The sequence below is a fragment of the Suricata suricatta genome, chromosome 5, assembly GCF_006229205.1.
Source record: "Suricata suricatta isolate VVHF042 chromosome 5, meerkat_22Aug2017_6uvM2_HiC, whole genome shotgun sequence".
Taxonomy (NCBI): Eukaryota; Metazoa; Chordata; class Mammalia; order Carnivora; family Herpestidae; genus Suricata; species Suricata suricatta.
The window spans coordinates 150516471-150528577 of record NC_043704.1 but is presented as its reverse complement, the minus strand read 5'-3'; the positions used below and the strand labels follow the sequence as shown (position 1 = coordinate 150528577).

General features: G+C 41.6%; 1 protein-coding gene across 1 annotated transcript in view; it reads left to right on the top strand.

The window, feature by feature from the left end:
- The window catches only part of LOC115291293 (anoctamin-10), a 41717-nt gene that overhangs the window by 1979 nt on the left and 27631 nt on the right, over positions 1-12107 (top strand). Inside the window, exons 2-4 of the mRNA XM_029938781.1 lie at positions 4838-4990; positions 8322-8519; positions 10082-10216. Of these exons, the coding sequence (XP_029794641.1) occupies positions 4852-4990; positions 8322-8519; positions 10082-10216 (472 nt within the window). The 5' untranslated portion in view covers positions 4838-4851. The remainder of the gene's footprint in view (positions 1-4837; positions 4991-8321; positions 8520-10081; positions 10217-12107) is intronic.

The following is a 12107-nucleotide window of genomic DNA, read 5'->3' as shown; positions in this document are numbered from 1 at the left end:
CCAAAAAGGCTACATACATTGAATCATTGTTTTTTAGATTGGCCCCAACTGGGACCACCAGTCTCTTCTGTACCCACACTTAAAGCCCTCATGCATCCCCATCTGGTACTTTGGTCCCAGGTAAGAGTCATGTGCATGGCAGTGGCAGACCACGCTCCTGTTAATAAGACCCTGGTAAAAGCAGATTGCAGAACTCCGCACAGGCTTCTTGTTTTTCCTGCCTTAGACTTGCTCTTCATGCCATTGGGCCCGCCAGGGGGAGAAGTGGGTTTAGCACTGGCCTGGATTCCCCTGGCCAGCGAATTACAAAGTGGAGTCCTCCTTAGCTGCACCCTGCTGCGTGCAGAACACAGGGGCAGGAATCCCCCAAGGAGAGGGCATCCCAGAGATGTTCCTGTAGAGAGACAGAAAGTCCCTGAGAAACAAGTGCCCCTCGGTGGGTTACAGGGACAGGAAGAAAGCACAGCAGGGGTGGCATGGCGGGAGAGGGGCATCTTGGGTCACCAGGCCTGTAAGTCCATGGTGGCCCAATGGCCCGAAGTATAGAAGAGCTGCAACCAAGCATGAACAGAGCAGAGCGGACCTTCAAGGACTGTCACCAACAGTGTCAAAACCTCGAGAGCGTTTTATGTACCGGAGCCCGAAAGGGATCAAGGCTTCCCAGGCTCCACTAACAAGCCTCCACTGCCAGTCTTTTCCCTCCTGGCCTGGTTCAGAGCAGAGTCCCAGCACCTCGGGCACTGGTGGGAGTCTGTGAGACTTGTAGGGAGCTGACGCATGCGGCTGCTCAGTGTGGCCAGGCCAGTGTTACTTCTAATGACAAGACTGTAAAACTGATGTGATTTAAGTTCACAAAAAGGAAAAAAAAAAGATCTTTTTTCATACTGCGTGGTATCATTCAACGAGCACCGGATTTCAGTGCTGTATCTGCTATGCTGGTCGTGTGATTTCGGACCTTGCGAACAAGACCCAGTGAGGTCACAGGACTAAATGACACCCCAAGGCTCCTTTCGCTCTAACAGGCTGTCATTGTCCAGCTCCTCTGGTGTTTTTTGGCCACCTCCTCCTGGATAGTAGGGGATGTGCCTACATACGGAGCCCTTTCATTGTATATACTGTTGGAGGGAAGGCTTTTCATTGTTAGTGAACCTTACTCAAAACAATTTTTAAAGTCAGACAACTTCTTTTTTACGAAGTTGGTATGGTTTTAATTTGGGGACTAAAAGCAAATTATCATGTTTTATATAGTTTTAAAAACTATCATTTAGCCTTATTTAATGGGTACATTTTACACTTGCTGTTCAAAATGTGGGACTTATATACTGTTTTACAACTGTAAAAGCCATTTTTTCTAATTAGAAGGAAAAAAACCCCTTGGTTATTAAAATTCAAATCAAAAAGAGAAATGTAAAGAAGAAAATAACAATCATCTTAACTCCCACTACCTAGACATGACCGTTTGGAGAATATACCTGCCTAGTCATTGATGGGATATTTATTAAAACACACACAGTGTAGACTTAAATGTGAGTGTAGCCACACGTGATTAAGGGTGTGAGCTCTGGCCTCAGGAAGCCTGAGTTTATTAAATCCCAGCTTTTCTGCTCACCACTGCGTGACATTGGACAAACTGCTTAACCTCTTTGACCTCAGTTTTCTCATCGGCTAAATGAAAACCTTAGAGTTTCTTCTTCACGGGGTTGGTGTGAGAATTTTGAGTAACCTGGTGCTTTGCATGTAAAGGCTCCAAAGTAGCTAGTGTTGTTGTCATTTTGATATCAGTATGGATCGTATATATCCGTAAATGGGGTCTTGTTTTGCATTTTTACAATATGTAGTGTTCACGTTAGTATAGTTGTGTCTGTATTCTAGTATTGTTTCTGTTGTGTATTTGTGACACATAAATACTTATGTATGTAGCTGATCTCCTCTTGTTGGGCCTTCAGGTTGAAGGTTGTTTTGTTTTTGTTTCTTTGCCATAACTAAGCCCCAAAATAAATATGAACGCCAGAAAAAAAAAAAGAAAGTTATAATGAACGTCCACTGTATATATATATATCCTCTTTTATTATCCCCTTGGCATAAATTCCTAGAAATGGCATTGTGCTGAATGGTAAGGGTATTTAATATTATTTTTCATACTGCCACTCTGCTTTCTGGAAAGGTGGTATCAAATTACAACAGCTGTCTGCTATGTGTGAAGGTGCCCGATTTTCCACATTTGTTCCAGAACTAGGTTCTGTCCACCTTTCAACTTCAGCAAACCTGAAAAGGGTTCCTTTTATTATCATTGTATTATTATTTTTATATATTTATTATTTATTATTTCTTTTATTAGTATGTTTGAACATCTTTTCAAAGTTGTTGGCTGCTTATATGTCTTTTGTGACTTGTGATTTTGGTTTTTTGTTGATTTGTAGGAACTCTTTGAATGTCAGAGATGGTGACACTTTTATCTGTAATATATCAGAAATCTTGATAATGTCTCGAGTATTGAACAGCATATAGTATCTCAAATGAGAATAAGTCAGTGAGCAAATATTATTTATGTATTTCTAGATGGTGTTCATATACATGTTTAGAACTGAAACCTGCATTTAGTGTCTCAGGAAGATTGTTTTATGGCCTGGTAATTATGAATCAGGTGGGCCTTTTATTACTGACATGAGGCAATGCGTAAATGCCAGACACTTCGATGCCCGTCCACATGTGCCCTTCTGAACTCTTGATTACACCCTTAACCTGACCGTTCCTTTCCAGCATGGATCTTTACTTCCTCCCTCCCACAGTCCACGTTAGCAACCTCGCAGTTATCCGTGGACCTTTCCCGAGTGGTAGGCTACCCGGTTCTCAGCCTCCCTTCCCAGGAGGTGAATCCCACCTCCTCAGGCGGCCCTGCCCCGCCCGGTTCTGCTCCTGCGCGCAGGCCTCCTGTCAGTGTGTTAGAATGATGTGATGCGCACTTGACCTGCTGTGACCGCGGGCTCCCCGAAAGCAAGATGGGAACCTTGCGTACTTTTGTTCCTTCAGGCTCTGTCACAGCATGGCTCCCAATAAGCCCCTCGTACATGTTCGTTGTATTTGATGTTTCCATGTGAAAGATGGTGGTGGTTAAGCCTCTGTCGTGTACTGGGATTTTAACATTTTCCTCAACTTTCTGTCCTGAGAAATTTCAGAAGTTCAGGAGAGCTGAAGGAATAGATGAAAAACACTCATAATCTTTACCTATTAAGATTCGTATCATTCCGACACGTAGCTGATTCTCTGCTCAGAAATGAACGGTGACTCCGTTCTGGCCATTGGAGCAGATGTGAACTGTAGCATTCCTTCTCCTCAAATGGTCACAGCTCACAGAATGTGGCCTCTCTGCTCTGGTTTGGCCAGGCCTTCTCTTCTTTCTATATACCGTCCATTCTTGCATCATTGATTTCACACATTATTTCCCTCCAGAGAACATGCTGCTTCTTCCTTTTTCTTGATTGAAAACTTTTGCTCATTAAGTGTGCTGAGTCCCTGTAGCTCTAATTGCTAATTTTATCATTCTTTCATTCTGTATAGTTCCTGACCACATTATTAGCTGTTAGGAGGTGAGTGCTGGGTCCTGTTTTGATCTGGTTACCTTCATAGAGCCTGGCATGCCCCCTTTGGATTTGGCTGGTATTTTACAATAGTATTCCAGAAGCATTTGTCCTATGATGTGAATCCAGCATTGATTTATAATACCTACGTGGCCCCCAAACTTACTCTCTGTTAGAGTAAGACAGAAGCTTATCAGTCTAAGTCAGGTAACGTAGGTCTGTTTGATTTGCTTGTTGCAAGATCATAATTCACCCCAAAGAATGGAAGCCTGTTCTGTGGTGTTGGTCACTCCTTTTGCGATTGTTCCCAAGAATTGATTTGCACTTTGTACTCTTGAGTCATTAAAACTCACATCAAGTACAAAGTTAGAATAAGTAAGTTGAAAGTCTGGAAATTGTCTCTGCTGCAAATCACTGGGTGAGAGAGATTCCCATGAGAAACATTTTAGAGGGAGGCCGTTAGGCCTTAGTGACTGATGCCATTGGTGGGTATGCAGGTTGACCAGAGTATTTTTCAAGCTTGGAAATGGAGATAAAGATGATATTTTTGAGAAAGAGAAACTAGGAAGGGAAGCTGATACCGGGGACTTCAACTCCATACCTAAACATGAACTTGGACTGAGTTACTTTCCTACTCTTATTCAGCTGATGCCTCCCATTGTTTATTTGACAAAACCAAGTTCCTTTGTGATTGTGGTCCCTGGGCAGATACCTGCTCATCCCCATCTTTGCACCCCACCACCGCTACACACGTAAGCAGTGTGGTAGCCAGACCTAGTCACTTGTAGTTCTCTGATCCTCTCGGCTGTTTTTCATCATTATTTTATACAGGAATGCTGTTTCTTCTACTTAGAATGCTCTTCAAGTCTTGCTGGCAAACTCCTATTCATTCTTTTAAACCCTGTTCAGGTGTCACATCCCTTATAAATACTTCCTGACTCTTCCTGTGTGACCGCATGTTTCATACTTCTTGTCCTTCCCTCACCTGACTGCCCTCCCTTCCTCCCTGCTGTGCTCAGAGCTGCTTACGGAAAACGATGATGCTCCCCCTGACTTTGTACGGGCCTGGCTCACACGTGTGCTTTGAACCATGGACTGAGCCTTTCAGGTAACCCATCTGGTTCATGAGAAATTGTCCTTTTTCTTGGAAGCCAGAATTAGGTGTAGTTAAGAGAAAGTACAAATATATGTTTATATATTTCCATATATTTCATTTTTCCATTATAACCCATGTGCTTTTTATTTTATTTTAATTTCAGCACATTTATAAAAGATGAAAGTGGCCTTATCAGCTTTGGATACTTGTGAGAGTTCCTTCACGCCTTTGGTAGTCCTAGAACTTGCTCCGGATGTCAAAGAAGAAACCAAAGAATGGCTGAAAAACAAAATTACCTCTAAAAAGGAAGATGGAGGCAAGTAAAACAAATATTATTCAGACTTAGTCACTAAACTAAAACACTAAAAATGTGTTTTCAAATGTTTTACAGTTTTTTATTGTTATATTTCTTTAAAATAAATTTGTTTTAATAATTATTTATTTTGAGGGAGAAAGAGACAGAGGGCAAGCAGAGGAGGGGCAGAGAGAGAGGGAGGCACAGAATCTGGAGCAGGCTCCAGGCTCCAGCCTGTCAGCACAGAGCTCAACATGGGGCTCTAACTCACAAACTGTAAGACCATGACCTGAGCCAAAGTCTACATTCAGCCATCTGAACCACCCAGGCGCCCCTCATTGATTCATTCCTAAAGTTAATGTCCATTTCTTTTCTCTTTATTATTTATCGTAAGTCAGCATTAGACCGTAAGTAGCACAGGTGTGATTTTGTTCACTACTGTGAATGCCATGCCTAGTACACTGCCTGGTGTGGAGTAGGTCAGTGTTTGTCAGATGAGCGGACAGGTTTGTACTGAGTGCTTTGTGTGTCAGGTGTGACGCTAAGAGAGATTAATATGGTCGCTGCCTGAAAAGACTTTCCCGTCCGTGTAAGGAGATCGATCATGGATCGCTGGAAATTGAAGTAACAGAACAACAGCAAGAACAAACCCCTCACGAGAGCGCGGTTCCAAAGCAGCGCAGGACGCTTCAGAGCGGATGCCGTGAACCAGCTGGAAGAGGAGAGGGAGGGAAGACGCGACCCTTGGGGATGCTTTTCAGCGTGGGAAGGGATGGCTTTATAGAAGCCAAAGCTTAGCCCTCTCCCGAAGGGCAAAGGGGCTCTAGATCTGGGGGAGAGAGCGGAGGGCAAATGCTTCACGAAACTGTACAGAATAATACCAAAAACTTCACCGTGTCTCTAAACACTGAATACAACTTAGACTTTTTTTTCTTTTAAAGATTTTGACTGTAAACTGAAATGCAAAACTTAGAATCAGAGTGGAATTTTTAATTTTTTGAAACACCCAAACCAAAAGAAAACTTGAAAACAGGAGTACTTGCTTACTAAAATCTGAGATGTTTCTTTTCTTTAAAAAACTTTTTTTAATGTTTTATTTATTATTGAGACAGAGAGAAACAGCAGGAGTGGGGGAGGGTCAGAGAGAGAGGGAGACTCAGAATTCGAAGTAGGCTCCAGGCTCTGAGCTGTCAGCACAGAGCCTGATGTGGGGCTCAAACCTGCAAACTGTGAGATTGTAACCTGAGCCGAAGTCAGCCACTTAACCGACTGAGCCACCCAGGCGCCCCAAAGCTGAGGTGTTTCACTGGATTGGAGTCCTGTCCTTTCCTTCCTTCCTTCCAATGTTTGTTTATTTTTGTGAGAGAGAAAGAGACAGAGAGACAGAGAGAGAGAGAGAGAGAGAGAGAGAGTGTCAGAGTGTGAGATGGGGAGGGGTAGATAGAGAGGGAGACACAGAATCTGAAGCAGGGTCTAGGCTTTGAGCTGTCAGCACAGAGCCTGACACGGAGCTTGAACCCATGAACCATGAAATCATGACCTGAGCCAAAGTCAGCCGCTTAACTGACTGAGCCACCCAGGCTCCCCTGGAGTCCCTTCTTTAAAATTCCTGTGATGGAAGAGCATTCGTGGTGCCTAAGAGTGAGGGACTCCGTGTATCCCCGGTCGTCTGTTCACTGTGTAGCTTCAGTGAAGACACACAAAAATGGGGAAGCGGTGGGCATCTTTCTCCTGTTGGGAAATCCAGAAAGAACATTCCAAAAAAAAAGTATTCTGATCTTTCAGGTAAAGGTAGTAGGTTTAACACTCATGTTTACTTTTACTCTTTTTTAAACTCTTATTGAAATGACAATAAAAGGATTTTTTTTAAAAAGATAAAAGTCCAGTTTGACGAAGAAAGGGAAGATTATAACAGTAGCACCATTTTGGAAGCTAGAAAACAGGTGGACAAATAGTAAATAACGTTTGGGATTTGAAGAAGCCAGAGCTGGAGCTGGCAGGGGTACGAGTTGAGGTGCAGTTTGGTTTGTGCTGCAGAGTACCTCTGAAGACTTTGGGATTAGTGATCTAGAGACCCTGGAGGTGGCAGTAAGTGGGACCAAGAAAGAGAAAAAAGAATTGACTGAGATCCATCTATGAAATAGTTAGATCCCCCGATCCTTTCTGTGTTCGATTACAGCAGAAGATTGTGAATTATTCTTGGCAGAGGGTCAGACGCTTGGATTTTGGCATGAGGGCTTTATGCACAGTTGAAAATAGAGATTCTGTACTAAAAATAATAACTGAGTATTGTTACCCCTGTCCTCCACACTCCCAATCGCATACTTCATTTAGTATCCAGAATGTTAGCTAGATTCAATCATCTAGGAAGCAGATTGAATAATCTTTCTTGAGGACTCTGAACCAAAGATAGAATAACCCAAGGCGCAGAAATCAGAGAGTTGCCCATGGAAAATGACCTGGCCAGATGACTGTGCATGAAAGGCCGTCTTTAAGGAGCTCCATCTAAGCCTTCAGAAGTTCACCAGACCCTCGTAGAACCCCTTTCTTAAACATGCACATACGATAAAAGATCACCAAATATCTGAGAAAAAGTCCCGAACATGAAAGAGAAAGCTAAACTAAACAAACAGACAAAAACAGCAAATTGCAGAAGAAGAAAACCAAGAGAAAATTAAAAACTCAACTCTGAGTCATGAGATGGTAGGACATCCTATAAATCAAGAGTTGGATGCTGTTAAATCTTCATTTAGGAAAAAAAGCTTCTAATAAGTACGAGTATGAAAGAAAAGATTAAAAACTCAGTAAAAGAGTAAGAAGGTGATTTTGATAAAACCTACCAGATGATAGAGCAAAAAGGTACAGAACTGGAAAATTTGACAGAAAAAATAAGGAAGTTAGGACTAGTCCAAGAGGTACACATCTGAATAAAAGGAGTTCTAGAAGAAGAAAAGGAGAAGAAGAAATCATCCAAGGAAAACTCAAGGTTGATGGCCTGCTTTTTCAGTTGGAAAGGGCCCACCTAGTGCTCAGCACTGTAAATGAAAAGGCATATCATTGGAAAGTTCTGGAACCTGGAAATGGAGAAGATACCACAAACTTCAATAAAAAAAGAAAATAGGTCACATATATAATAATAACATATATATATAAGGATCAGACTTAGCAGAAACATGGGAAGCTAGAAGGCATTTTCTGAAGAAGGTTGACTTATGTGTAAATCTTACCTATTTGGAAGATAGATTTGAATTGTTAATACATTTTCCTTATACCAAACTAGAAACAGTACTTCCTTAGAATGTTTTCGTTCTTGAAATTTTTTTAAGATGGCGCTTATCTTTTGTTTTTGAAGGTGCCCAGCTGCTGTTTAGACCATTGTTAAATAAATATGAGAAAGAAACACTAGAAAATCAGAACTTGTATCTTGTCAGTGCCTCCAAGATGACGTTGTTACTGGGGGCGGAGGCAGTGGGTCTGGTGAAGGAGTGTAATGACAACACTATGAGAGCCTTCACGTACGGAACCCGCCATAACTTCAAAGATTTTGATGGTGAGTCCCAAGATTGTTTCTGTCAGAATCGTTTTATCACAAAAATAACTTTTTGATCAGTAGATCAGGGGTCAACAAGCGTTTTCAGTAAAGGGCCAAATAGTTAATATTTTTGGCTGTGTGGACTGTGTGTTCTCTTGCAGTTATTCAGCACTAACCTTGGAAAGCAAAAGCTGCCTGAGACCATAAAAAATGACTGGGTGCAGCAGTGTTGCACTAAAATACTCCCCCTGGAGCTTACTCTGTGATTCCTGGAATAGATGAACACAAATTAGGGTGACACATGTACCTTACTTCCGTTTGGATATTCTAATTCTTAGAACGGTGTATATTCACTAGCTCGATACAGATAAATGTTATAATGAGAAATGCAGTAGTCATTCAGCGTTACAGAATTGCCGTCTCCTGGTAGGGTGCCTGGTTCTGTGCTGGCGTCCTAGTGGGTTCCAGAAGAGAATGGTTTCTGGAAAGAACTGAGAAAGCCAGGTGACTGTGACGTCAGAGTGGGAATTTGGCTTCAGAATAAAGTGGTCCCCTCCAGGGCTTTTTGGACTTGGAAGATTTGATTAGGCTTCTTCAAACTTTTATATCTTTATGCTTTATCAGCATAAATGATAATGGTAAAAATTCATCTTGTTTAGAAGGATTCACTTGTCAAAAAACAACACTCTTTTCTTATCAGACTGTCTTCTCCTTCATTTATGGGAGGAATGTTCAACTCCAGAGGCGAACAGCCTGGGCTGGAGAGTCGGAGGAGGAGAATTTGTCATATAGGCAAACTTTAGTTCCCCTAGTTAGGACAGTGGTAGAATCCTGCTCGTTGGTATTAAACGAGATCAAGCAAGTGTCTGCCATTTGGATATTTGTACCGTGTTATGTAAAACTAGTACTGTAGCCCCCCCCGCCCCTTAGCTGTGGGGGTTACATTTCAAGACTCTCAGTGAATACCTGATAGCAGACAGTATAGGCTCTGTTTTTTCCTATATGCACATACCTATGATAAAGCTCAATTTATAAGCTAGACATAGTAAGAGATCAACTACAGCAATAATAAAATAGAACCGTGATCATAATTGACTAATAAAATTATGCAAATGTGGTCTCTCTCAAAGTATCTTATGTTACTGTATGCACTAGTCTTCTTGTCACAATGTGAGATGATGAAACGCCTGCCTAATGAGGGGATGTGAGGTGAATGACCTAGGCATTGCAACATGGTATTAGGCTACCACTGCACTGACCTTCCGACAGGAGGTCGGAAGGAGGCTCTTCACCTCTGGACTATGACTGATGCAGGTGAGTAACTGCAGAAAGCAGAACCGCGGATGACGGGGAGCCATTGTACAATGATTGAAGGAGTGTATTATGTGAAGGCAAAACACTATTTTTATTCTTATAAAAAGGTGCTTTATGTTCTATTTAATTTAGCAGTTTTATACTCTGCTTACTCCTTATGTTATTTATTATTTATATCATTTCTCTAATCCCAGGTCATTTGAATATTCTTAATTTTATATTGGCCATTATGAGTAAGTAATTGGAAATTTTTTGTCTTCATTTAGATGACAATGATGACTTCCTTACAATGGCAGAATGTCAATTCATTATCAAACATGAACTTGAAAATCTTAGAGCCAGAGATGAAAAGATGATCCCTGGTTACCCCCAGGCAAAGTTGTATCCCGGAAAGTCGTTACGTAAGTCCCTGCATCACCCCCCGGTGAATACACGTTCTAATGCAGTTGTGTTGCTTAGTGCAATTATGTTGCTTAGTAGACGTGAGTAACAAGTTAAAGGTACCCCAGACAAACGAGATTTTAAAATAAACGCTGTAACAAGGTGGGGAGCCTGGCTGTCTCAGCTGGTGAAGTGTCCAACTTTGGCTCTGGTCATAATCTCATGGTTCATGAGTTTGAGCCCTCCTTCGGGCCCCCCATCAGGCTGTGCTGACAGCTCAGGGCCTGGAGCCTGCTTCAGATTCCATCTCCCCCTCTCTGTGCTCCTTCCTGACTCATGCTCTGCCTCTCTAAAAAATAAACAAACATTTAAAAAGGCTTTAAAATAAACACTGTAACAAGAGATGAACAAGGGCATTATTTCATAATTAAGGGTTCTATTACCCTTTATTTGTAAACTAAGGAGGTGTAACATTTGTAAATATTATGCCCCCAATGTGGAATAGCCCAAATATATCAATCAGTTCATCACAAACATCAAGAAACTCATGGATAAAAAAACCATCATAGTAGGGGACGTCACACCCCACTTAACAGCAGTGCACAGATCCCTGAAGCAGAGACTCAGCAAGAAAACGATGGCTTTGAATGACACGCTGAACAGATGGACTTAACAGATATATTCAGAACATTTCATTTAGCAGCAAAATACACATTTCTCTTGAGTGCACATGGACCATCCTCCAAAATAGATCACCTCCTGGGTGAGACACAAATCAGCGCTCCACAAGTACAAAAAGATCAAGATCATTCCTTACATATTTCCAGACCACAACAATATGAAATTTGAAATCAACCACAAGAAAAAGTTTGGAAAGACAATGAATACTTGGAGATTAAAGTACATCCTACTAAATAATGAATGGGTTAACCAAGAACTTAAAGAGGAAGTTAAAAAGCACCTGGAAGCCAATGAAAATGAAAACACGACAGCCCCAAACCTCTGGGATATAGCAAAGGCTGTCATAGTTGGAAGTATAGAGCCATCGAGGACTTCCTAAAGAAGGGAAGAAATGTCTCAAATACACAACCTAACCTTATGCCTCAAAGAGCTGGGAAAAGAACAGCAAATAAAGCCCCAAACCAGCAGAAGAAGGGAAATAACAAATATTAGAGCAGAAATCAGTGCTGTCAAAAGCAAAAAAACAATACAACAGATAAGTGAAACCAGGAGCTGGTTCTTTGAAAGAATTAACAAAATTGGTAACCCCCTAGCCAGATTGATCAACAAGAAAAAGGAAAGGACCAACATAACCAAAACCATGAATGAAAGAGGAGAGATCACAACCAATTCTGCAGAAATACAAACAATAGAGAATATAATAAGCAATTATATGCCAGTAAGTTGGGCAATCTGGGAGAAATGGACAAATTCCTAGAAACATATAAACTATCAAAACTGAAACAGGAAAATAGAAACTTTCAACATATCTATAGCCAGTAAAGAAATTGAATTAGTAAATCAAAAATCTCCCAACAAGAGTCCAGGACCAGATGGCTTTCCAGGGGAATTCTACCAAACATTTAAAGAACAGTTAACACCTATTCTTTTGAATCTGTTCCAAAAATAGAAATGGTAGGAACACTTCCAAACTCATTCTGCAAGGCCAGCATTACCTTGATTCCAAAACCAGACAAAGACCCCTCTAAAAAAGGAGAACTACAGACCAATTTCCCTGGTGAGCATAGATGCAAAAATTCTCAACAAGATACTAGAAGGAGAAACAATCGGAAGCAGGCTTCAGGCTCTGAGCTGTCTGCACAGAGCTCGACGTGGGGCTCGAACCCATGAACGTGAGATCATGACCTGTGCCGAAGTCAGAGGCGTAACCCACTGAGCCACCCAGGCGCC